We start from the raw sequence: 25735 nt of genomic DNA on the forward strand, positions 1-25735 counted from the left end.
CCTCCATTGCGATTCTTGATCCATATATTCTTCATGATTCTATTCCAGGATCTTCGCATGAGTCTTGATTCTATTGTGGTGAATGCTTGCTCGAGGGGAGGGGATCTAATTTGGAATTCGTTGGCTGTATGCCACCATCCCTTTCTTGCTTACTATTTATTTGATTGGTATTATTACGAATACGACACCGCTACCATCACAATACCAAGTAGTTCTTCTGCTCACTCGGACTTGTGTGGTTAGCGTGTGAGCGAACGCGGTATAAGTGAACTGTCTACTTGCTTTTAAGAGAGCTCAATTACGGCTAGCATATCGCTTTAGAAGAAGAAACCAACTGACTTATCAAATGCAGAATGTAACCAAATCTCGTAAAGACATGACATTAAGCCCTTCTGTGGACATTACTTCGTTGACTCGACAAGACCCATGCTTCCCATAGTAATCTCTGTTCGTGGCTTACGCTCTCCCCGTTATCACCTAGCACGTCGGACGAGTGTCCACGCAGCTGTTCGAGTGTGGCTTCGGAAAAAGAGCGACTGGTCTTGCCGGGTGGGCCACTGTTTGAGTAGTCCATGTTGTGGAAGGGCTTATTATGCGGGGAAGACATGTCGGGCGTGGGTTGTACGACGATGGCAAGTGTCGGCGTTTGAGAACTGCCGGCACCGGGTCCGGCAGCGTCAGCGGAGTGGGCGGTATTGGTGTTGATGGTGCTGGCGTCGAAGTGGCTGGTGTAGTCGATTCCGCGCAGGTCTATGCGTTCCAGGAGGTCCATTTCGTCATGTAAGACGGTAAGGACATCGCGCCATCGTCCGCCGGGGCGGAGATAGATGCTGGCTAATCGGACGTTGCGAAGCTGTCGCCTGTGCCGACGGATGAAGGCGATGATTTCTTCCGAGCCGAGGCGCCAGCCTTGGATGCTTAGTGTTCGGAGTCTCTTCCACTGGACGTGGTGGAAGATCTGCTCTAAGGCGAGGTCCAGCGGAGCATTGGTGGCGAAGCCTAAATGGATGGTGGTAAGATTTTTGGCAGCTAAAAAGAAATCATGGAAGACGTTGGACAGCGTCTCCATGTAAGTGGATAGCTTGGCTGCGGAGTGAAAGGTAACATCCAAGCTTGCCAGTCGTGCGCCCAGAGCGGAAAGACTGGTGGATGGCGCCTGCAGCAATCTCACGGTTGCTTCCGGGCTGATCTGCGGCCCGACAAACCTCACTGAGTTACAATTCGACTCTAATAACGAGATGCTCAGGCTGGTGACCGCTCTGGTGCAGGCGGGCTCCCAATCCAGGCGCGTTGTTCTTCCCAATGAGTGCTCGCGTATGTGATCTAGCAATTGTTCGTCTGCTTCATCTTGCAATCGGAGGAGCTTGACTTGCTGTAGGGATGAAAATGCAGCTATCGCGCGTCGCAGTAAGCGTAGATCGAGGTTTGAATCGAGGATATGCTTTTGGTCATCGAGCCGGCGCCGGTGGATGGACGAAACGGGAAGGTTATCAACATCGACCCCATCGAGGATGTGGGACCAACCTATAGAATCGTCAGCTTCATGCTCGCAACATGCCGGGCGGGTCTTCAGAGACGGTACCGCTTCCTTGGTAGAAGGGTCGCACCATGTACGTGAAATATCTGACATGACAGGCTAGCTGCATGTTCAGAAGGTCCTCCAATCTTCGGAATTCGTCGGATGAAAACCGGAGTACGAAACTGGTGAATTTCCGGGGTGTGCCAATTCGCTTGAATCTTCTGCAGACGAGTCTGAAACGATCCAACTCAGACTTCTCACCAAAGGCATGAGCTGTGCCATCGTCGGAGCTGCGAGACGAGCCTTGCGGACTCGTCGGGGAGGGTTCGGGAGACCGAAAGTCTGAGCCCAGGAGGTATGAAAGTATATCGCTGATTAACTCGTCTGCCAAGTCTTCAATGTGTCGAGGTCTCTCCATGGTTTTCGCACAGCGAAGCAGCCGCGTGGTCGGCTGCTGTGGTCACTCGCACCAACATGGAAACCAGTCCAGGTACGAGAAGGGTATGGCAAACAACGATGCGCCAGGTCGGGGGTTCAAAAGAAAGAGGAGACCAGGAAGGGACCGACCCTGATTATAAGGACAGGGAATCGAAAAGAGAAGAAGCAGAGAGTGACCGCAGACCGCAGGGAGGGTTTTAAAAGATCATGACCACAAAAATAAAATGAGGCGCAAAAAAATTCGAAAAAGTAAAAAAAGGAGAGCAGAAAAAGAAATTAAGAGTTGGAGAAAGGAAGGACAAAAGTGATACATCCTCTCACACTCCCAGCACATTCTCTATCGACTGCAGAGTAGACGGCGGGCCACAGGCAGAGCGCTTGCAGCAAGTGAACCTGTCTGACAAGACTTAGAGCGTCCCACCGCGACAAACCCCCAATCCCGTCATTCGAGTCGACTGGGGGGGTTTCACCTCCGGATATCTGGCCAGGAGGACCATCAGAAGACGCCCCAGTCGATCAGACGACTGGATATTGGCTGAGAGAGCTGGCACACAGGTCACATGATCGAAGCAGCATGCGGATATCCAGCGCGAACCTGCAGGAGGGAATCTAAGGGGAAACGATGACGGGAGGATTGGTAGGAGGGATGACAACAGCTGGCTGGACCGGGGATAAGGGCGACAGGAGGGGAGGGGGGAAGAGTAATGATGCGACATGAGAGTCCGTTGCGTGCAGATAGACGCCCACTTGCTGCAAGGGAACCCCGCCTGGAACGCGAATCAATGGCGGCCTGTCGTTCCCAAGCCTACTACTAGTAGACTAACTAGATCGTCCCTGCTTGCAACTGGCGAGTTGCGCACGGCATTTGTTCCCTCTTTCTGCCCCATCCTCCATCGCCTAGCGCAATGGAGCTGCTCCATCGAACCGGGGGGTGCTAGTAGGACTAGCAGGACAGTATCGAGATTGCAGAACTGGATCGGAATCGCCAACAATGGCATTGCGTTGGTCCGGACTGGAAGTCTCGCGTGGGGATGCTGTGAGGGAAAGGATCAACAGCCCCTAAAACACTCTGGGCCAGTAGCCCCCGAGTCCAGGGCGCAATCCCAAACACCGGGGAGATAAGATGGTTGGTGGTCTGTTCTCTCTTCTCTCTCTCTCTCTCTCTCTGTCTCTCTCTGCACAAAAGAAAACAACTCATTCTCGAACCCTTCTCAAGGGTAAATTGCGCTTAGGAATTCAAACAAAGAGAAAGAGTTGAAAAGGCTATTCAGAAACCTCTCGGAAATTAGGAAGGGGCAAATATAATAATGGCGGTTGAAAGAAGAACAGAAAGGGAAAAACAAAGGCCACCACATACTAGTGCGGGGTCGGACGGTCTATCTTACAAACCCCCATTTAAAATATTGAAAGCTCATTCCTTGTCGCGTCACCTCATCAGAAAGCACCATCGCGACACACAAAAATCAGTATGATTAACGCATGACTCGCTTTGTTGTCCCCCTGGCTGCTGGTGATGCCGGCAATGTATGTACAGGATCACGTCGTGCCCAATCAACCCCATATCTGCACGCCTGCCCTCTGCCGTTTCAGGACAGCTGTCAATGTCTAGATCCTCGAGCTTGACGACTGGTTCGCATAGCTGCCCGCACGCTTTGCCAGTTCACTGCGCTAATTTATTCTGTTGCCATCTCCATCCGACGCCGTCTGATATCCGTGCTGCTTATCTTGGACGCGAAGCTCTCGGCATCATCGGTGGGGACTTCGCCTGTATGTAGTACGTCGACTTCGAACACCTCCAGATTCTCCCAGCCTTTCTTTCCACGCTCCTCATTGACCGCGCCCCCACCTGCACGAGTCTCCTTGGAAACGACAAGAGCACTAATCTCTTTGTCCGTGACGGTAGGGCCAAAAGGATCTGTGATCTGTACCAGGCTGAAGACTAGATCCGGCCGCATTTGCATCTGAATGTACTTGTCATCGGGTCCAGGCCCAGATGCCCTTTCAATGCGCGGCGCACTGGCTTCCGGGAGACGGAAATCCATGATGGCTGAAAGGAATGACCCAGTGCTCATGCATCGCTCATCCCAGCTTTCCAAAAATTCAGCATACTTCTTCTTCGCCAGCAACCCTTCCCCCGTCACCCCGACAGTAATCTTCCGAACTTTACCTGCCTCCACATCTTCAGCAGGCTGCAATACCAATGCCGTAGCCGTGAGCAGAAGCTTGTGCCCAATGTGGAAATGGTCGAAAGTGCCTCCTACAGCCACAGAGTAATGCGTGCTTGATGTGTGATTATCGTCCATCACCAAAAGAGATTCCGCAGCCTTCCAGTTGGGTGCATCTGGAATTGCGCTCATGGATCCGCCATTGGGGTCCTTGGACTCAGAATAAAAGCTACTGAAGGCCGTGGCTAGACCCTGACCTACTTGGTTATCCGGATAGTATATGTAATCCCACAGTCGCCCAGACCGTGCGAGCGTCTGCAAGTCAATGATAGGGCCATCGCATGGATCGCCCCTGGTAACAGCAGTGTTCTGGACCGAATCGTAATCGAGCAAGACCACACGGGAGTCAATACCATCAGGACCATCGAGCTCAATGCCTTGCTCAACACACACAATTCCAATGAGCCTATAGATGCTTCCCAGAAAAGACTGGAGGCTTGAAAATGCCCTGGTGCGTGGCCGACATGAGGGGGATTGGAGGCCTGGAAGAGAGAGCGCGATATCTAGTATGGCCGAGTGATTGGCTCCATTAAGTTCACGGACAAGTTTGGTGCATACGGACAATAGAACAGGCTCATATGCAGCCTTAAACTCGTCAAACGATGCCGAGGGGGGTGGCGGCAGCAGAAGCAGGGCCGATAGTTGATCTGAAGCCATATTGCGGGGAGGAGGGGGAAGCTCACGGGTGGAGCTTAGTAGAGAACGAAGACCACAGCAAGGGTATGATTCCAGAGCAATAACAATAGAATCGAGGAGTTATACAGTGCACGATGTATGCCCTGATGCGATAATATAAGTGTAGATTCCCGCCTAGTGATCCGGTGCCAAAACTCTGCCGTCCTGCAACGCAACAAGATCACTTTCTTCATCAACTTTGATGATGATGGAAGAAGAAGCGCAGGAATTCCCCGCGATCTGGTTGGCTGAGTCAGCGGCACGAGACTCCCCTCGGCGGCCTTTGCTGCCTCATCGCTCCCTCCCTCCGGCCCTCTCCTCTACTGCAGGCAATTCCTTTCCCTCGATCGAGCTCTAGGATGTCTCTTTGACTCCTGAACTATCACTCCCCCGTGATATGATCCAGATCGAGCACATCCCCGGTGCAGTCGGAGCTCCTAGCGCCAATCCCCTCCTCTTCGGATAGACCTCATACCCTCGTTATCGCCCTACGTCTTCGACCCTGAATCCCATCCGAGGATCTCATTGAGCTCCAACTGCTGTGCGGTGGACTGCGCCTTTCATTCTTGAGATCTCGGATTGCTCGGTCATTGCTGCCATGTCAAATCCTACGCAGCCTTTCGACGCTCGGCGGGCGACAAGCTACGGTCGACCTGAAGAGCTCCATATTCCATCTACGGGCCCCAATCTGCAGCGACAATCAATGTCTCACGAATACCCCGCCGGTCCAGACAACCACGTCCCTTCCATCAATGTCCACCCAATGGGGTCACAACCGGGTCAGTATGGTGGTGGAGGCAGCGGCGCGAGCGGAGTCCTCCCGGGGGCGCTTCAGCCGGGTAACGTCAACCGTCCACCTGCAGTATCAGTTAACACTGCACCTTCGGCGCTGCCAACGCTACCAGAGTTGAATACCCCACAATCAGGACAACAGCCAACGCCGTCGCAACAACAGCAACAGCCCCAGCAGCAGCAGCCGAACGCCCGCGCCAGCATGGTCAACTCTCACGGGCATTCTAGATCCAGCCCAGCGGGGTTTGAGCAGCCAAAATACAGACAGCCAGGCTCCTCTCCTGGCGCCGCATATCCTCCTCATACTCCTCAGGGCACAAAGTACTCGCCGTTGGGTCTGGCCGACATCCGACCGACAGGGGACCTTTTGGGTGACCCCATCACCAGCTCCGGAATGGCGCCGTTCAACGGGGATAATCCGGTACCTACCAATAGCAACTACATCGCTCCTTGGCCGATATATTCTATGGACTGGTGCAAATGGCCCATCACGGGGAGCTCTAGCTCGTTCGGGGGCAAAATCGCCTTGGGAAGCTACCTAGAGGACAACCACAATTACGTACGGACATATCTGCCCCACGCTACTGTCCATCCTCGCAGCCCCCATAATTGTGCTAATTCGGAGAAATAGATACAAATTATAGATACTCATTGGACACAACCTGACCCGGATACGCCTGATGCCGCCGCGGGGGAGATTAAGCTCGAATATGTGAAGACCGCAGAGGCTACCCATTCGTATCCAGTAACACGGATACTTTGGGAGCCGCCATCATCTCAGAAACAATCAACCGATTTGTTGGCCACGTCTGGCGATCATTTGCGATTATGGTCGCTGCCAACGGCGCAACCCTTACCGAGTTCCAACTCCATTACACGGTCGGCCAGCCAACATGCCCCGACAGCGAAACTGTCACCGTTGGCTCTGCTCTCCAATTCCAAGTCACCCGAGCATACGGCTCCAATCACCTCACTGGACTGGAATACAATCTCACCCAGTCTGATCATTACCTCCAGTATCGATACGACCTGCACGATCTGGGATATCCCCACCTTGACCGCTAAGACGCAGCTGATTGCCCACGACAAAGAGGTGTACGATGTTCGGTTCTGTGCGAATAGCGTGGACGTCTTCGTCAGCTGTGGTGCCGATGGTAGTGTGCGCATGTTCGATCTCCGCAGCCTAGAGCACAGCACCATCATTTACGAGCCTACGGAGAAGCATGAGAAAGGTAATGCAATTCTTTCGTACCAAATTCTGAACGACACACTAATGGGTACATGATTTAGTCCCCACTCCGGGCAACGGAAGTCCTTCTGGACAAGCCCAGCCCGTATGGCCCCCGCCTCTACTACGCATTGCTGGTATGTATTTCGTCGAGCTTGCTGGTTGCCGTTGATAAGGGACGCTGACAGGAATAGCATCACCCCATGATTCCCACCTTCTTGCTACCTTCTCGCAAGACTCCAACATCGTCCGGGTTCTAGACGTCCGGCAACCCGGACAAGCTCTCCTTGAACTGAAGGGCCACGGCTCCTCTATCAACTGCGTTGAGTGGTCACCCAACCGTCGTGGGGTTCTTGCTTCTGGTGCGGACGATTGCTTCGTACTTCTGTGGGACCTCATCAACCAGCACAATGCGGCACCTGTGCCCCCTATGCCACCCGTGCCGCACAATGCCGGCACGCCTGCGACACCCAGTGAGCGTGGCCCGGCCGCTGTGTGGCTCTGCGACAACGAAGTGTCAAACATTAGCTGGTCGCCGCAGGGGGGTACCACGCCTGCCGGGCATCCGCGCGACTGGCTCGGGGTCTGTGGTGGGCGTGGATTATGGGGTGTGGCACTGTAGCGCCGTGGAGAAAAGCACCATTAGACGACATGTTTTTTTCTAACTTACATTACACCATAGTCTCGCGCTGCTGTGTTTCCCTTTTCTTTTCTTTTCTTTTTTCTTTGTCTTTCTTTGGATTGTGCTGCCACCTTCGGTATCCCCCTCACGCTGTAAAGAGACTTTTAGGTTGTTAACAACTGGCATGGTATGAGTGAACGAATGAAACGAACTAGCGTATAGTCGAATGAGTACCTAGGCGTATCTCAGGGCCACTTGGGTTGTGCTTATTTTTCTCGTTTACAAGTGGATATCTTAAAACTTGGAGCGGAAGTGAAGCCCGATATATTATAGCTACTACTCCCGTCAATCTATATACAACCTGCACCGTTGACCGATATTAGGAATAAGCTATAAGAAGAACAAGTAGCCGCAAATATGGTTGCAAATTCAGGTCATGAACGAATAACCGTGTGAGACTTCTGTCCATCTTGATCATACAGTATCGCGGATTTCGATAGGACCAGGGACGAGCTATAGATTATGAAGGCATACTAGTTCAAGATGCGATAAAATAATACCAAACAACGATAATGGTTCTACAAGAACAGTGTATTAAGTATCAAGTGGATTTTATGCGGATTGGTTCCATTAACAAGACATGAGAGTCGAGTGTAGAGGAGAGTGGAAGCAGCGTCGCAATGGGATTCAGAGCGGTGCAACCTCAAGGCGGAAGGCAGCAGGACTATACAGACACTCAATACTACTTTGCTGCTTCTCGGTGATGTGTCTCTTCCCAATTCTTGACTGACAGCCAGCAGAACCATTTTTCATCCCCACTGAACTGTACTTTAAACTGTCTGTCTTCGACATTGTTTATCTTTATCTCCTTCTCCCCTCCCAGTCTCTCCCTATCCCTCTCTTTGACTCTTCCATTCATTCTATGGGAGCTCCGAGCCGCCAATCGGCCACCCGCCAATTGCACGCCAGAAGACGTGCCGATCCCGCGACGTGAACTTCTCGACCTTCAATCCAGCTCTCCTCATTCTTCCTTCTCTTCTTCCTCTTCTACTTCGGCTACCATCCCGGCTCTTTCAGTCCTTCGCCTTTGGCTTCTCGAAATCGCCAACTCACCGGCGATTTCCTCATGACGTCTTTCATCGCCATACTCTTGTGACCTCCCGAGCTTTCTGGCTGCAGTTCAGCTGTTCCGAGTGATCGTGAAAGGGAGTCTACAGCTTCCCTCTTCCTTGCTACTCAACACCTTCAGATCATCGCTTTCTAGCCAGCTGTCACCATGGATTTGCGCACCATCATGAACACGGAGAGCGCTGGCAACTCCAGCGCACCATCCCAACCACAACCGTCACCATCTCAAGCGCCTCGCGATTCCTCCGACCCCATCTATCCTCCGCGCGACCAGCTGCCATCCTCATCATCCTCCTATCCGTCAGCCTTTCCCGGCCCTCCGCCACGACAACGATCCCATGCATCTCCTGAGCGCTCTTCCTCCTACGGTTCTCTTCAATCGCCTTACCAGTATCGTCCTTCACCGGCCATAATCCCGAACGCGCCAGCCCAACGAGCTCCGACCCCGCCTCCCTACGGTGCCTCCGTCTCGCGTGACTCCTTCGCCGCGTCCGTCGCTTACAATCAACAGCAGCAGCAGCAGCAGCAGCAGCAGCAGTCCCCCGTCGCTCAACAACGGTCGCAATCCATCCAGTCTGTTCTAACCCCCTTTTCCCATTCCTCCAACTCATTCCATCCCAGGGAAAGTTCCCCGACAGGTGCTGCACAACCTTATCCGTCGCAACATTTCTCCCCTCCGGCACAAGGATCACTTCCCAATACACCACGAGGCTCTGCTGCTGCCATTTACGCCCACCAGTCCCCCTCTTCTTCTGTTCGTCCCCAATCTTCAGGTCGTGACTCCCTCTCGAATCGAGCTTCCAGTCCGTGGGTGGGCCCGGATGCTGCCGCTGCCGCCATGCACGTGTCGCCCTCCGCCGCAGCGCGGTCGTCGCGAGCAGATTCAAGAACATTAGACCAAACTCCGCGCAAATACAGTTCCACCTCAGAAAGAAGGGAGTCGGACGAGAGCGTGAGCCCCAGAACTACTTTCCTCCCCGGATCTCGCCCCGAAGCACCTACGGCGCGTGCCGACCAGACAGTCTTGTCGCAGCCAGAACACGTCGAAAATGGGATCACAATGAAGGAAGGTCAAACTACGAACACAAATGTATCCGCACATCAGCAAATCATCAATAGTTCTCCCTCATCGAGAATGTCTATCACAAAGGAATCGTCTGTGGAGGATTCGGCGCCCCACTGGGCCCAAAAAGCTAGAGTGGCTTCAGACCCGAAAACCACATCGAGCCCGCAACCGCCCAAGCGCAAACGGCGAAGGCTCAACGAACCGCCTATCTTCGCCCAAAAGTGCGCTCGCTCAAAAGGGAGATGTCCACCCATCCCGAAACCACACCCGCCTATTCCCAAACATGCGAGAGACTCGCCGGCGAACCCCTGGATTGTGCGCCAACGCGCCGTGTCCTCTGCGCAGGGAGCTGTGGCTGCTGTCGCTCCACCAGTCAAAGTCAAAGAGGAAACCACTCCCGTGAATGGCCCCTCGACGCCGCAGCGGCCATCCGAGCCTCCGCAAGTCGGTAGCTTGGGACCGTGGGAACCGTCTATCACGGGATTTATCCCGCACGAAGAGGTTACCAAACTCGTCGCCGACTTCCTTTTCCAGCACGTTGTACTGCGGAATGACGCCGTTGCAGCCCCTGCTGGAGCGGCCGCTGCGGGTCAAATGCCCATCATCGAGGTGGAAGCCAAGCTGGGTCAGCTCATCGACATGGATCGCGGGGAGCGAATGGTTCTGCCAATCTTGACAGAGAGTGTTGTAAACAAGGACAACCCGCGTTTTAGGACGGCTTTTGAAAGCACTATGACTGTGGTAAGTAACCTGGCGGGCGCTCCATGTGTATAACAACCAAGCTAACACCGCAAAGGCGCAACACCGAGCAATGAATAATTTCCTGAACGAAGCTGTTAAGATGTCCATGCCCCAATCGAATCAAGGCCGCATCCCACTTTCATACGCCCACAAGAAGGAGCGGGATACCTTCTACGAAGTATCCCCCAACGAACTTCCGCCAGTTATCCGACAGAACCTCAATCCGCGTCATAAACCCAAGGTGCGAGTAACCGTCGACCAGCGAACGGGCGAAGTCCTCGCAAAGATCGTCAAATGCCGCATCGCCGACCTTGATGTACACAGCCCGCGCACCTGTGTCGACTGGCGAATCAGTGTCAACCTTGAAATGAACTACGACGGTGATGTCAGTAACCTGCCGGTCGCCGATGGACGAGGTGGTCGTGGCGGAGACCGAAACAAGGATCGTATGAGTTATCGACATCTCGCATACCAGATCGACCTAACCCAGGTTGCGAAATCAGAGGTGAGCACCCTCTCAATAACCTCCCCAAAAACATAGTATACTAACGTCTTTCCCTCGTCCCAGCCCCCAGTCAAAGGAGAATTCGAACACGAGCTCGAAGTCGAAATTTCCGCCGCCGAAGTCCGCCGGCAAGGCCAAATGGCAATGACAGGGGATCCTAAAAACCAGTATGAAGAACTGATCAAGGGTTTCGTGGATAATGTTCGTGTTCTGGCACGAGCCGTACCGCCATAGTCTTTTTTGCTTTTCACATTGTCATTTCTTCTTCCTTTTCTCCTGTCTGTCCAACTACCTAGCCCTCGGTTGCGACATAATCGTGTCCTCCTTCTCCTTCAACTTCTTCAGAATCTTCTATTTATTTCTCGCACATAACACGGATACACAAAACGGACGACGGCGGATCGCATGCAACTAACCAACTATCTATCTACGGTCGATGAAATGCTTATGTTTGTTTTTGTGTTTCTATGCGACTAGAATCCTAGAGGGTTGCATAAATTGTTTCGGCAATTCCTCTCTCCTTCTCTTTCTCTTTCTGACTTTGATGTCGATCTTCTACTTTTCTTTGTCCGTGTTTTACTATGTATTTTTATATTTGAAGTCTCAAAAAGCAGAGGAAGGAAAGGGAATGAATGCCCAGCAAACAAACAAGCACGCAAGCAAGCGGAAAGGATACATTCATGTGACATGATTCTTTTTTTTTCTTCCTCTTTTTCTTCTTGACCCGAGTAGAGTTTTCTTTTCTTTATGGATCCTTGAGATCGGGGGTTTACTTGTTAATGTAGATGAGATGGGGGAAATATGAAAATGTAATTGATGGATTGTAGTGATAAGTAGATGATACACATAATACAACTGATAAATGAAGAAGGAATGTCCAACGAACAACCATGCTTCTTCGCATCCGAATGATATGATCTGAAATGATATGATGGAATAATTAGAACGTAAGAAGCACAAAACAAGCATGAGAAACAAATGATACGCCCGCATTTTGTCTATTTTCACACATTCATTTCAAAATCTTTGCTTGGGTCCTCTCTCTCTCTCCATTGGTCCAATCAAGGACTAGGTGTCCCCTCTTCATATCGCGGTCCACCATCGTCACCATCTCCATATGCACCTGCGCCGGGGGTCGCCGCAGAGCCGCCCATGGCTGGCGTGGGTGCATCATATGGACGACTGCTGCCAGCGTTATCGAAGGCTGCTGGCGTGGGTGCGTCGTAGGGTCTCTTCGATGCGTCACCGGGGGTGGGCGCGTTGAAGGCACCCGGCGTAGGGGCACTATCTGCCCAAGCTCCGGGTGTGGGTGCGGAGACACCAGGCGTGGGTGCGCTTCCGTAGGCGCCGGGAGTAGGAGCAGAATAGCCTCCAGGGGTTGGGGCATCATAGCCACGGTCCTTGGTGCCGTTGCTGGCGGTGGCTCCGCCCCAGGCAGGAGTGCGGTTGCCGGCGTTGGAGGAGCCCCAAGCGGGAGTACGGGAGCCAGCGGCGAAGGCGTCGAAGTCACTGTTGCCAGAACCAACATAGGGAGTGCGGGCTCCGGCATTCCAGGCGGGCGTGCGTGAGCCGAAGCCTCCGTAGGCGGTTTGGCTGCCATCGTAGGGGTTTGAGGTTCGGGAGCCGTCTTGCTTCCAGGCTGGGGTGCGAGAACCGCCCATGCCGGCCCAGGCGGGTGCTAAAGAAAGAGTTAGCACGACGTAACTGTATGCATTGGCATGGAGGGAGATGCTTACTTCTTGAGGACGAGGGACCGCCCCAGGCTGGTGTCCGAGACGAATCTCCAGCTCCCATTGGGGTACGGCCACCTTGCCACGAGGGAGGCCCTCCAGATCCTCCATGCGGCACGCGCGGTCCTCCCCGGCCACGACCCATCTCTATCGTCTGTCCTGTGACAGGGTCCTTGACCACGAGGATGTCTTTGGGAATGGAGATCAACTTGTTCTTGGAATGCAATTCCACACGAGCCTGCATATCTGTAGAATCCTTGACAATACCAACGAGACCCTTGAAAGGCCCTTTGCGAACCATGACCGTCTTACCGATCATTCTGTCACGACCGAAGCTCTTTTGGGGAGGGCCCATCATACCACCAGGCATACCGTTTCTCATCAAAGCCGGGTTCATCTTTGTGAGATCAGGTCCCGTAGATCTGCCGCCCTTGGCCGAGACGGTAACTACGTTGGTGGTGCGGACAACCACGATACCAGAGTTCTCAGCTTGGGCTTTGTTATGCAAGAACAGGAATGAACGGTGGATGTGAAGAATCACGCCGTTTCTCTGTTCTCCGTAGACCTCTCGAACCGTATCGCCATGGCGAATCTCTGCGCCATTGCGATCCGTAGCCACAGCGTCTTTGCGAGGAGTAATCTTGTTCGCGACTTGTGTGGGGAGAATTGTCCGGATGGAACCATTTTGGTCCAGAACTCGCAGCGACTCTCTGTCAACCTTGACGATACAAGCAACGGTGGCAGCACTGCATTGTGTTAGATCCCAGCGTCCATGACAGCGGGAGTTAAGAACTTACTCTAGTTGCACCAAGTCGTGAACGTCGAACATGCCCAATTTTCCATCAACACCGGTCTCAGCAGATAGTCGGAGATCTTTGCTGAACACTGTGATTTCCTGCATGCTCATGTCGCTAAGTAAGGTTACTGTGTCGTCCTTGACCTGTACCACCATACCCAGCTCATCCTGGTATCTGCTGCCTCCGATAACCTTGACATGATCACCCTCTCTGAAGCGCTTACGAAGAGACTTGACAGGTGCATCGATTGTCTGCCCAGCCAGCTCGCCCTCCGTAACCAGCAGGGTCACAATGTCTCCACGAGTAGAACTTGTGCGACCGATCAAGCCCTGCTGTTCACCTCGGAACACTTCCACCGGGTCACCGGGAAGGTAGGATTCTTCCGCAGCGGAGTTCTTGAGCGTCTCAGCCAAGGAAGCCAAATCCAAGTTTGAGGTGCCATCGTCGGAACCGCGAGCAAACATGGTGACTTCCTCGAGTCGAGGGTTGACGTTCTTCGTGATAAGATGTTGAACCTTCAGGTCTTTGATCAGGAAGCCATCCACATATGTCTCGCCGAGGTAGTTCCACGACTTTCCACCCAAACCAGACGTGGCAGAAAGGTACTTTGCATGCTTCTTCTTGGCTTCAGCTTCACTGAACGCACGCTGGGGAGGCCGTGCCACTGCCGGGTTCATGCCAGGGCGCTTCCTCTTCGGATCGGCAATAGGGGCACCGATATCCTCGCTCATTCCGTAATCCAACCGCGGAATTAGTCTCACAGTCACTGCCAAGCCGTTGGTTTCGACCTCCTCAATCTGCGCCAGATCTCCCTGGTATTTGCCGCGCTTGATACGAACCCACCCACCAGGCATGAGCTCTTCGGACTTCTGTACTCGGAGGAGGTCGGGCATCTCTCTCACTGGAACCAAGATCATATTCGTCCTCGGATACACGTTGGTCATGTCCTGTAGTGCTTCCATGACATCGGCCTGCCTGCGCGCCTCAACGTAGATGTACCCGGTCATTGCACCTCCACGTTCGAAGGCAGACATGATCCTAATGGGGTTTCGAGATCCCGGCGGGCGTTCTTCAATACGCTTCTGGATTGAGAACACGACTTCACGTTCCTTACCAGCTTTGCAGCGAACACCCCAGATGCTAGGGTCGTCCACACTAGGAAGCAGCAGTCGCTTCGGGACGACCACCGCATCAGTAGCCGCGGCGCGGTTCCGTCCATAGCGCTCCTTGAGCATCTGTGCCTGTTTCTCCGCATCCATGCTAGCTGCCAGTTCACGCTGACGATCAAGCTGTCTGTGTCGGCGGTCATCTGTTTCAGCACCGACAGGCAGGGCATCCATATCATCCGGGTGCATCTCTCCACCGAATTCCGCCAGTTCGTCCTCGTCATCCTCGGCCTCATCCTCATCTTCATCGACACCGGCTTCTTCTTCGAAGAACGAGTGCACGCCGGCTTTGCGTCTGCGCTTCCGTGGCCGTCCCTACAAACGAAACCATGATCAGCTAGTGACCTTTCCAAGCTTAGGACCAAAACCAATACTCACAGCATTAGCATCCTCGTCATCATCCTCCTCCTCTTCCTCTTCGTCTTCATCCTCTTCATCACCTTCCTCCTCTTCCTCCTCGTTCTCGCCTTCCTCATCGTCATCAGCACCACCTCCCCCAGCATTATCTTCACTACCAGCACGTTGTCTCCCACTGCGACCAGTGTTCACTTCGTCCTCGTCATCGTCATCGTCGTCATCGTCCCGAGCGCGACGCGCAGCCTGCTTTCAATGTCCATCAGTGAAATGACTCACTTTGCCACTCACTCCTAGAACAAACCTTAGTGTCCTCATCTCCGGAGTCATCCGCTGGAGCGGGGTTGAAGTCGTCGTCCTCCTCTTCAGACCCGAAGTCTTGGTCTAGCACGTTCCGAGACATGTTTCAAGCCGCAGGGGGGTCGATGGTCGCTTTGAGATATAGCACCGGTGAAGAAAAGAACAAAGTCTTTAATCACAAATATCTATGTCCGTCAAGCGATATCGAATCGTATCAGCTCGATGCCTGATGATCGGAGGAGTCGAACAGATATCGAACCGGGTACCGTGAAAGAAGCTGTGGCGAATACAGCTCACAAATGTGCAAGGAAGGCAACGAATTGCCCGAGTTATGAAATATAAGAGAGAGCGACTCCGAGACGAAGAAGGGCGGTCTGAGTATGGAGCAGAAGCAACCAAGTGTGAGAACTCAGGAGCTGTATGGGCCGGAGGTTGTTCCGTTCGTTCGGGGAGTCCGAGTCCGCGACCGCGACAGGATAGGTAGTGTTGTAGTCTCCAACGGGGCAGAGTGAGAGTGAGGTAAAAGAGAGGCGGGTTGGGAAATTTGCCGCAATATACCAAGACAGGCCGCTAGCACATAACCGCTGGCAAATTGGCCTGAAGAAAAGAAGAAGTGGTTGCTGAGATGAAAAAGCTGATCTGAGGGAGGAGTGGTGGCCGGAGTTCAAGATCGATGGCTTCCATCGGGCGGGCGAGTTGCATGGCTGGTTCTCCTGCCGCGCCGGAGTGCGCCCGGCGGCGTCGCTCTTGCTCTTCTTTTTGAGGATCTTGTTTGTTCCATTGATGGGTCTTTGAATGGTTTTCATTCATTCGAGCAAACATCGATATCAATACTAGTAACACAGTCGGATTTACTGGTGGGGTTACACTTCATCAACTTAATTCAACTATGTTGAGTTAAATACAACATGTGGCAGATACAATCTTTCATCCAACCAGCAAGAATCGTCGCGACAATAGTAATCTATGTACTCTCATATCCAAACCACATAAAGGAAATTAGTAGATACAGCAGCTCTCAGAGCTTCAGTCCAAACATTTGATGTACACGCAAGCTCTGACGCATGCTGAGATCCAACATGATTTCCTCGCTTCCACCTGGGATCGCGTAGGCCCGAACATCACGGTACAACCTCTCAATCTTACCACCTTGGCCACCGCGGCTATAACTGAGACCACCGAAGATCTGACTGGCCTCGCGGGCACAGAACTCAAAGGTGGTGGTGGATTGCGCCTTCAGACCGGCAATGGCACCACCCAACTTGAGCATGGCTTCAGTCTCGTCCATCGACTGGCACTGGTAGATGATGTTCTCCAGCCAGTTGTACGTTGCCTCAATCTGACGGGCCATGTGTGCCAGCTTCATCCGGATCACCGGATGGTCGATAAGCCTCTTGCCGAAGGTGCGGCGCTTGTGGGCATACTTCATCGATTCTTCGTAACACACCCGGGCGAACCGGACACACTGGATCACAATGCCAATTCGCTCGTGATTGAAGTTGGTCATGATGACTGCAGATATCATTAGTCTTGCGAATTTGTGTTAATGTTCCGAGGCTGCTCACCCTTGAATCCCTGATTCTCCTTGCCGATGAGATTCTCAACTGGCACCTTGACATCCTCAAAGGTGATATAGGTGGTACCGCTGCTCCAGACACCCTGGCAGTCCATGCGCCTGGTGCTGACACCACCCATATCCCTCTCAATGAGAAGCACGCTGACACCATTCATGCCGGCGTCACCAGTGCGCACCGCAGTGGTGAAGTAATCCGACCAGACACCGTTGGTGATCCACTTCTTCTCGCCGTTAACGATGTAATGCTTGCCGTCAGGCGATAGTTTAGCCTCGCAGGTCAAGTTAGCAACGTCACTGCCCGCATCCGGCTCGGTGATAGCCAGACAAATGCGCTTGTCTCCAGCCAAGATACCGGGCAGAATCCTGTCGACCAGGGGCTTCTTGCCAAACTTCACCAGCGGCGGACAACCAATGCCAAAACCGCCGATGAGGTTCCACACCAGGCCACCGCTGCCGACCCGCGACAACTCATCGGTGAGGAGCATCTCATGGAACAGGTCCCAGTTCTCTGGCGCGACAGACTGAACCCGGTGCGGAGTATAGTCGACAGGGTACTTCTTCATACCCAGGAGACCGGCCAGGTAGCCCCTTTCGCCCATCTGCTTATAGACATGATCGGGCACCTTCTTCGCCTCGTCCCACTCAGTCACATACGGCTCAATCTCCGTGTCAACCCACTGACGGATCTCTTCGCGGAGCGCCGAGTGAGTTTGGTTAAAGTAGGGCGAGTGGTACTATTCATCATTACCAATGTCAGCCTAGTGTCCTCTTCCACACCTCCGCTTGCCAAAATAATCATGACGAGTCAAGGAACTTACACCTTGGTACCAGGCCGGGTCTGCAAAAGGAATCAATTCTCCAAACGGATCCTGAGTCTCCGAGGACTTTGCCGAAGCAACATCAACCGGGGCAGCCAAGGGCTTAGAAGGCTGTGTTGCGGGAGCAGAAGAAGCAGGTGGTTCGGGAGCCGCGGCTTTCTTGGTATCTAGGGAACCGATCTGCAAGTTTCCCTTGTACTTCTTCAGGATCCCCTCGTTGTGGTATTTCCAAAACTGCTTCGAGGCGTCTTTTCCGGCAACACGCTGAAGGACTAGATGGGACGGACGATTGGTTAGACACAAGATTCCGCTACAGACATGGGAGGATCATTGCATACTCTTCTTCCCGCCTAGATTATCGCGAAGTGATGTCAGCATGTGATTGATTCACAGAATGTCTTTCGCAGGATTACAAGCACGCACCTGGATGTTCGTCTTGGAACTTGGTCAAATCGTAAACATCCTCATCGATAACTACCCAGAGGTTATCTGCCTTGTTGTGCGACGCTACGTCGCCTTTTGTGAAAGTCTTGGCCATGATCAATAGTAGATAGAGAGCAAAGTGGGTATAGAGCCGGATCCGGAATGGGGGAGGGTATAGTAAGGATGCTCAAATACGGACCAGGCCAGCGAAACCAGGTGTAGTAAATAAGTGTGAAGGGAGAGAGGAAGGAAAAAGAAAGGTAAGAAGAAAGAAGGTAAAAAGGGGAACCCAAAGTATCCGATAATTATATAAACTCCAGACCGAAGAGCAAAGAAATCAGAGCTCAGCAGTACCCGAACCGAACTAAACCAAAGTCACGGAGCTTTCCCCGCCACGCCACAAGCCAAAGAATGAAACTGGATGATGATGATCACTCCAGAAAATAGTTTACCTAGGGATAATGGATATGAGACACGCAGCACCTTCTGATAGATAATACGGGGCCCCGGCAGAAAGAAGGAGTGGAGTGGATCCCCGGTCCTTCGGACAAGAAGAAAGAAGTAGTCTAGTTTAACGGAGTTATCAGAAAAGAGTGAACCTACAGAGTAGTAATCAATAAATCCCTCGGAGTAATTCGAAGGGGAACAGAACACAAGAGTCCGATGATCGACAGATATCCAATACCCAGTCTCCATACAATCTCTCGGAAATTGACTGAATGAACTGAACAACTCCATAACTAACTGACTATGCTACTTTCACATGTCTACCAACTTCCACTGAACCAGCCATACATCAATCATTACCTCATTAAGCAGAATAAGACTGGGAACGGCGCAACCTCACGTGGGCCACTCCCGCCTCGGCCACTCCGGATGATGGTCCTCCTTTTTCTAGTGCTTTTGATTGGCTGATCAGCCACCCCGGGCACTCTGGCACGTGCACCCGCGCTGGCCAAATGCAGTAAGTGCCGAGGCTGCCCGACTCAGCCAGCGGATGCCCGAATCTTTGCAGGTTGTTGTTTATGTCATGGGGCTGGCTGGCTGACTGGCTAGTGCAGAGTGGTTCGGCTGCCCGGGGTCAGGCAGCATGTGAAGATACTCTTAGTTGGTATGTATGTATGAGAAATCAGGATCAGCTGGATGGATGGGATTCATTCATGGGGCACAGTCTGCTTGAATCTGACATGCGGGCTAGATAGGGTGGGAGGGTCCTCGGGGATGAACTAATCCACTACTACTATTTACCGTGCTGTTTTTGTTGCTGTTTGGGTCCACATCTGTGTTTGATCGTTATTGTTTTTATTTATTGATGGAATGATTTGCTGGGATATTTGAATCCTACTGACTGTACCTCAGCTGGGCCTGTATAGGTTCCGCACTCCGCGTCGTGTGTCCCTAGGTGGTGTCACTAACTATAAATCTTGGACTATATAATTTGTCTCATAGAATACTCCGTACACGCTACGACTATGCTTGCTGCAGGTTTGGCTTCATGTGCAACATAGGTTACGCTCCGTAAAAGCACTAACAGTCCACTCGGGAGATTTGAGGCCATTAAACTGCACGCACACAGCCGAAACAACTGATGTAAGTTGATTTTTGTCATCCCCTTTCACTTCTATTCCGAAGATTTTATCAACGAACAACATAGACATATGTAAAAATGAATGCTTCAAACGTTACGCAGCTAGTGCCGCTTTCAGAGAGATAAAATAAGACATCAATCCATAATTATCCTAGTATTACAACGAGCAGGTTCGTAGATCTTACGGTCCACTCTACTCGTCTTCCGGCTCGGTTTCATACTCAAACTCATTCGGCACCGGCGCCTCCTCGCCGCCTTCCTCGTCCTCATCCACAGCCGTCAGGACACCGGCAGCAGCGGCAGCGCCCGCAAACGGGCCCAGATCCGCACCAAAGGGGAAGCGGCCAGCTCCACGCTGAGGGGTCTGCAGTCCTGCGGCTCCCATAGTGGCCTGCAGTCGGTCCTGTAGTGACTCCGCGACATCCGCGGCAGGGGCAGGCTGTCTAGCCTCCCGGGTCTCCTTGCTGGCTGTCATCTCAATCGTCTCGCGGGGCTCCTCGGGGGTCTTATCAAGTACGACCACAACTCCACCGGTAGGCTGCGTTGAAGTTAGCAAGGCATCCATCACAATGGAACACAAACAATGGGAAAGGCCACGTACCCGCTTGACCGGCTCATACCGCGGGTCTGGGAATGTGAGGTACTTGAGCTGCGCGGGAAGGACTCGAGACATGTTTTCGAGTTCATAGCCGACCTTCTCCCGCTCAATCTTCTTCTTCTGCCCCTCGCCAGCCTCCTTCTCACCCTCCTTGTTCTCATCTTCTGTCTTCACGGCTGTCTCATCCGTATCCATCTTATCAGGTACCTGGTCGGACACCTTGGGCGTCGTAGGGGTCTGATCGATGTCCATGCTCTCGCGCCTTTGTTGTTTCTCCCGACGCTGTGCACGGCGCTTGGCCTGGGCGGTGGTCGAGAGGACGGCTGTCTTGACCTTCTCGGGCGCCTCTTCGGCCTTGACCTGCTGCTCCGGGGGGTAGTCGAAGAGGCTGGGTCGCGTGTTGCTGTGGAATTTGAAGTAGGGCACCTCGAGCTTCTGGTCGACACCAATGACGGAGGTCGGGGCGAAACTAAGGGACAGAAAGTGGGTGAGAGGGAACCAGTACCAGTACTGGACGAAGACGGCAGCGCCAACGATACCGGGCATGTTCAAGTTGCCAGTTTGCGTCTGGAGGCTGATGGTACAGTTGCGACCACCGGCGTCGATGATACCAAGGGCAACAGCGCAGCCGAACTTGGCCATGGCATCCTCGTGTCTATCGCCAATCATCTTCATCATAACCTTGCGGAGCGAGCTGACCCGGGGGTTCATGGCTTCGTTCTGTTGCACGAGGACCATAGCCAACGAAATCAGCGCTCCCTGTCTCACGAAGTCGGTTGAGTCCTTGAGCATCGGCTCGAGCAGGTCAATGGCCTCATCCAGACCAGTTCCGGCGCAGGAGATACCCAGTGCCATTGCCGCACCATAACGGACATGAGGGTTGTAAGATTCGGACAGAAGCTCAACCATACGAGGCACACTCTGGTGCTTCCTGAACAGAATGAATCCCAAGCTCAGAACAGCAATTCGTCGAACATCATCGTTCACATCGCTGACAGCAACGTGGAGGAGCTTACGCACAGCCTTGTTGCTGCTGCTGCCACAGTAGGCAAGGGCGATGGTCATGATACCACCATAGCGGAGAGCAGGGTCAGGGTCGCCCAGAAGGCCGTTAATCAGCTCATCGGCAGCTTCTTGGCGACCATACATGATCAGCGCCATGCCCATTGCCAAACCCCGAACGATCTTCTCGTGCTGAGTGTCATGGGCATACTGAATCATATCCTCGAGGACCTTCATGTTACCTGTGCCCAGCATGATGAGACCCATGGCAAGACCGACAGCCTCACCGTTGACAGCCGAGTCAGTGTACAGCACATTGCGAAGATCCTCATAAAGGCCCTCATCGCCACTAGCCATGCCTGCAACACCAAGACCCAGAGCTCCACCGTGCTGGATGACCTCATCTGTAGCCTTCTTGAAGTAATCCCGGATCACCGGAACGGCCATACCACCATGGTTTGCGAAGATCAAACCATAAGCATACAAAGATCCTCCCTGACTGTAAATTGAGCTGGCTCCGCTGTGTCCTCCCGGTGCCACATTGGTCATAGAGCGTTCCTTAGGCAGGTAAGGCTGCAAGAGCTTTTGTCCCTGGCTCAAGTTGCCCCTGTGGATGACACCAAGAGCAGCTGTAGCCGTGAACTTGGACCAGTTGACAGCTTTGCTCAGCCAGTCAAGGTTATCCCGGAAGAACTTGTCGTGTGCTGTACCGGCATGCATGAAACCATTCGAGAGCGAAACTGCAGAGTGGAAGATGGAATTCCGAGCCTCTAGACTATCGCGGAGCTTGTTCATAATGGCTATGTCGGCCTTGTTGTTGCGGAATAAAAACTCCACGTTCAACTGGTTGGTCTTGACGCCGTCAAGGATGTCACGAATGTTCTTGAAAGCCGTGCGTGCTTCGGGGGAGATCTTCGTGCGCGAATCACCAATAGACCTAGACTGGCTGTCCAGCAAAGGATCGGATTCCTTCGGCTCTTCTTGGTCTCCACCTGCGGCCTCCTGCTCAGATTCATCTTTCTCCGGCACAAGCTCCGAAATCTCCTGGCGAACCTTCTGCAGAAATTCTTGCGTACTGTTATCATAAAGGTCAAAAGAAATCTGGTAGGCGACAGCGAGCGAGCGAGCGTCTCCCTTCTCAACTAGTTGACGGAGGATGACCGAAGCCATGGAATGTTCGTTGAGATATACAACACACTTGGCGATGGAAAAGTAATCGGGGGCCGGAATCTCGTTGAGAAGTTCGAGGATGAGCTTGAGAATCTTCAAAGCAAGGGTTAGCTCTGGGTGTTTTGCCATCATCATTATGTAGAATATACCTCGTTGCGGAAACCGCGTTCCTGCACAATTCCCATGCAAATATCGAGCACGTACTCCATAAGTTCCTCGCTGCGTCGCGACTCTCCGTTCTGCTTCTTCTCATCCTCGCTGGCCCGGAGGATCGTCTTTCTAAGCACATCTAGGTTCTTTGCTTCAATAGCGATTCCAATGACTTGACGGTAGCGCTTCTGGACGAAGCACTGCTCGAATAGACGATCGATAACGGTCTGCAGGTGGCCCTGTACACCACGCTTCAGGACTAGAGGGGTTTCCTCCGCGTGCTTCACGCCCGCATCTTCACCTCCTGGGTAAGAAGCATCAACTCCGGGCACCTCTTGCCTAGACAAGAGCGACTTGGATGGCAAGGCTGATTGCGAGAAAGGTGTGATCGGGGATGTCAGACTGGCAGAGGTACTGGTGGCGCCTTCGCCAGATGTAGGAAAAGCGGTGTTCAGATTGGCTTGCTGGTCACCCGCGACGGGCCGCTGTGCCGCCGAAAGAGAGACGAAGGTATCGACGCATTTCGCTGTATATCCCAGTGAGATGACACCCTCGGTGAGCAGATGCCTAAGGGACAGTTGTTCTTACCGATAATGGTTTCCTCAAACTCGCCTCCGCTATCCAACTGGAAGAGCTTTCCAGCTCCCAGAGCGAATACCATGCTCTCATTGTATTCTTGAAGGTGGTAGTACACCTTTGCGGCGACCAGGGCGGCGAGCTCGCGCTCGGGAAACGATTCATCTTCGTAAAGTGCTTCTCTGAAGCGCAAATAGTCAGCATCGACGAAGCCCGTTACTGGTCGAGAAGATGGGGTATTTATGATGAAGGTATGAGGCAGGAGAGACAAGGGCCAGCACGAACATTTGAGGAACAGCATCCACGACTTCCGTCCAGAGCAGGTCGATTTGTGAGTCCAGAGTCTTCAGAGCAAACACTATCAACTCAGGATCTGGCTCAGAGAGAAAGCCGACGAGGCCAGCGGCCGAAGCGAGTCCAACCATCGCTGTGGGAGGACGGGAGTGCTGTCGCGAGGGGAGTGAGGCGACAGCTTCGACGGAGCTGTGAGATTGAGGGTAAGACGTGGGCGAGTGGGTGCGGTGTCTAATCAAGATCTAAGCACCTCAAAGAACGGAATGTACAGAAAAAGGGCGATGAAAGTGTCAAGGCAACAAAATAACAGATGATGGAAGAGATGAGCTCGGAGTGATTAGGAAGCTTCCTCCAGAGCAGCGAGACACACGTCAATGGAAGCTGTCGAAAGGTTCCCGTGGTTCCTGCAGATACCCCTAGTGATAGCACGTGACCTATGATGGCATGGGACCGGACAGGGCAGTTGCAACAAACACTCGTGATCTAGTCAACGACTTCACCAACACTTGGGTCCCAGGTTGTCGTTTTTGTTTTCCTTCAATATCCACTAGAAGAGGGTTCCCATGTATTGGTAATTCTGCTCTCTGCGATTAATTTCTTCTTCCGAATGTCGTCTATTCTTCCGCAAGCTGGTGACAAACACCTGCCGGCCCTGCCTATAGGGACCTCTTCCCTTCACCAGGACCCTATTGTCTACATTGACCGCCAGGCCAGACATATTCAGCGTAATCTACAGATCTTAATCGATGCCCAGAGTGAAGGACTGCTGGCCGGTCTTAACGGGTCCCAGCAGAATGGCGCCATCTCTGACGGAACTTATACACCGTCATCGGAGACAACCAGTTCGCAGCGTCCCCCAACTATACCAATCCGCCAACCGGCTCCGGAGAAGATCGGGCTATCTGCTGCCAGGAAGGGAATATTCAGATCAATATATGACCTCTTGAAGCTTCGCGAGGAGGAGCGAGAGATACTGACCTTCCGGATTGATGAAAGAACAGATGCGCTGTCAGATATCAGTGGCTTTAATACCCATCGCGCTGGGCTAGAAAATGCCATCTCGACAATTCAGGACAACCGGGAAAGCCAGCACACTGTAGCCTTGCGCCAGGAAAGTCGCAAGCTTGAGGAGGATATACATGAGTTGGAGACTAGGCTGTCCCAAATGAAAGCAAGACATCAACACGTTCTCCGCGAACTATCCCATATGGAAAACTCTATTGAATCGAAACTCTCTTCTTACAGAGCTTCTATGTCACTTCTAGACTCGAATATCCGAAAGTTTCTCCAGAACCCGCCCGTGAAACCTCAAGATAGCAGCTCCAAAGACGCAACTTTCTATACCCTGAACCCTAAGCGGCGGACCCTTGAGATGGCAGAGGAACACTGGCAAAAGGAACAAGCGGATCTGCGAGAAAGACAACGGGAAGTGGATGCAGAGATCGAGGCCCTCGAAGCTGGAGGAGGTGTCTGGAAGCAAGTGATTGGGGAGGTTTCAGGATTTGAAAAACGACTCAAGTCAGCAATGCGCCTTTCTATTCAATCTCAATCACAGCTACTGAATCATGATGGTCCTTCTGGTAGCAAGTCGGAAGAGGATCTCGCTCGGGCAGTATTGGAGGACCTGACGCATACCACAGAGCGCGTAGAAAATCATCTAGAGGTTGCGGAGCATAAAGATTGGAAACTGCTGGTTTGTTGCATCTCGGCGGAGCTGCAAGCTTTGCGAGAAGCGCGGCAATTGCTATTCCAAGTCTTCAATGTGGCTGAAACAGACATTTACCCGTCGGCCGACCAGAGAACTGCGAACAGTATTCACACTCACGAGGATAATGATTCACATGCTGATCCCCTTGGTGTTGACAACCCTGAGCCTCCGGCTGAGTTCCTTGAGGATACTGAGGAACACCCTCATGGTGCCGTGTCTCGCTCTGACGATGAAGATGACGAGCCGGATCCCGCCTGGCTGCTCCCTGAATCGTGAACCTATCCTCTAGAGGCCTACCATTTGACTATAGACGGGAGCAAGGTGTCAGTTAGCGTAGTTGTTTCGGGTGATATTCATTTCTCTGTTTGATAGACTATGCCAGAGCATTCATAATTAACCTGGTATGCAGCCTGCAGGTTGCTGGCAAACCAGCTTAGCCTATGACGGCCATTGCGCAATACAGTGCTTCCTACAGACCATCGGGATATAATATGGATTCTAGCACTAACTGTAAGCTATATGTGCAGTGCGGTCTTTGCTATCCTT

The 25735-nt window shown here is 52.7% G+C and overlaps 8 protein-coding genes across 8 annotated transcripts; 3 read left to right on the forward strand and 5 right to left on the reverse strand.

The window, feature by feature from the left end:
* Positions 1-382: 382 nt before the first annotated feature.
* Positions 383-2381, reverse strand: ASPBRDRAFT_676187 (F-box domain protein; the record flags this gene model as incomplete). The annotated part of the gene is made up of 2 exons (XM_067628929.1): positions 1583-2381; positions 383-1524 (listed from the first exon to the last, which is right to left on the reverse strand). The coding sequence occupies exons 1-2, from the start codon at positions 1935-1937 to the stop codon at positions 383-385; spliced, it is 1497 nt and encodes a 498-aa protein (XP_067478430.1). The 5' UTR covers positions 1938-2381.
* A 1249-nt stretch (positions 2382-3630) lies between these two features.
* On the reverse strand, positions 3631-4839 carry ASPBRDRAFT_127218 (putative pantetheine-phosphate adenylyltransferase; the record flags this gene model as incomplete). The annotated part of the gene is made up of 1 exon (XM_067617951.1): positions 3631-4839. One exon carries the CDS (start codon positions 4837-4839, stop codon positions 3631-3633), a length of 1209 nt encoding a protein of 402 aa, XP_067478431.1.
* Positions 4840-5172: 333 nt separating this feature from the next.
* On the forward strand, positions 5173-7875 carry ASPBRDRAFT_179308 (WD repeat protein). Its single transcript, XM_067619900.1, has 4 exons — positions 5173-6208; positions 6281-6881; positions 6940-7014; positions 7072-7875. The coding sequence occupies exons 1-4, from the start codon at positions 5456-5458 to the stop codon at positions 7497-7499; spliced, it is 1857 nt and encodes a 618-aa protein (XP_067478432.1). The 5' UTR covers positions 5173-5455; the 3' UTR covers positions 7500-7875.
* Positions 7876-8775: 900 nt separating this feature from the next.
* Positions 8776-11173, forward strand: triA (putative mRNA capping nucleoside-triphosphatase; the record flags this gene model as incomplete). The annotated part of the gene is made up of 3 exons (XM_067617946.1): positions 8776-10434; positions 10490-10939; positions 11003-11173. The coding sequence occupies 3 exons, from the start codon at positions 8776-8778 to the stop codon at positions 11171-11173; spliced, it is 2280 nt and encodes a 759-aa protein (XP_067478433.1).
* Positions 11174-13121: 1948 nt separating this feature from the next.
* On the reverse strand, positions 13122-15279 carry spt5 (transcription elongation factor spt5). The gene has a single exon (XM_067628248.1). The coding sequence runs from the start codon at positions 14819-14821 to the stop codon at positions 13463-13465; it is 1359 nt and encodes a 452-aa protein (XP_067478434.1). The 5' UTR covers positions 14822-15279; the 3' UTR covers positions 13122-13462.
* A 1025-nt stretch (positions 15280-16304) lies between these two features.
* ASPBRDRAFT_126574 (putative acyl-CoA dehydrogenase) lies at positions 16305-18218 on the reverse strand (the record flags this gene model as incomplete). Its single annotated transcript, XM_067617879.1, has 5 exons — positions 16305-16798; positions 16852-17596; positions 17681-17952; positions 18019-18030; positions 18104-18218. 5 exons carry the CDS (start codon positions 18216-18218, stop codon positions 16305-16307), a joined length of 1638 nt encoding a protein of 545 aa, XP_067478435.1.
* Positions 18219-19798: 1580 nt separating this feature from the next.
* ASPBRDRAFT_605661 (proteasome regulatory particle base subunit RPN2) lies at positions 19799-23715 on the reverse strand. Its single transcript, XM_067628252.1, has 5 exons — positions 23473-23715; positions 23200-23369; positions 22611-23137; positions 20083-22545; positions 19799-20055 (listed from the first exon to the last, which is right to left on the reverse strand). The coding sequence occupies exons 1-5, from the start codon at positions 23610-23612 to the stop codon at positions 19885-19887; spliced, it is 3471 nt and encodes a 1156-aa protein (XP_067478436.1). The 5' UTR covers positions 23613-23715; the 3' UTR covers positions 19799-19884.
* Positions 23716-24088: 373 nt separating this feature from the next.
* On the forward strand, positions 24089-25465 carry ASPBRDRAFT_30920 (uncharacterized protein; the record flags this gene model as incomplete). Its single annotated transcript, XM_067622835.1, has 1 exon — positions 24089-25465. One exon carries the CDS (start codon positions 24089-24091, stop codon positions 25463-25465), a length of 1377 nt encoding a protein of 458 aa, XP_067478437.1.
* Positions 25466-25735: the final 270 nt, after the last annotated feature.

Source organism: Aspergillus brasiliensis, assembly GCF_001889945.1.
Source record: "Aspergillus brasiliensis CBS 101740 unplaced genomic scaffold ASPBRscaffold_7, whole genome shotgun sequence".
Taxonomy (NCBI): Eukaryota; Fungi; Ascomycota; class Eurotiomycetes; order Eurotiales; family Aspergillaceae; genus Aspergillus; species Aspergillus brasiliensis.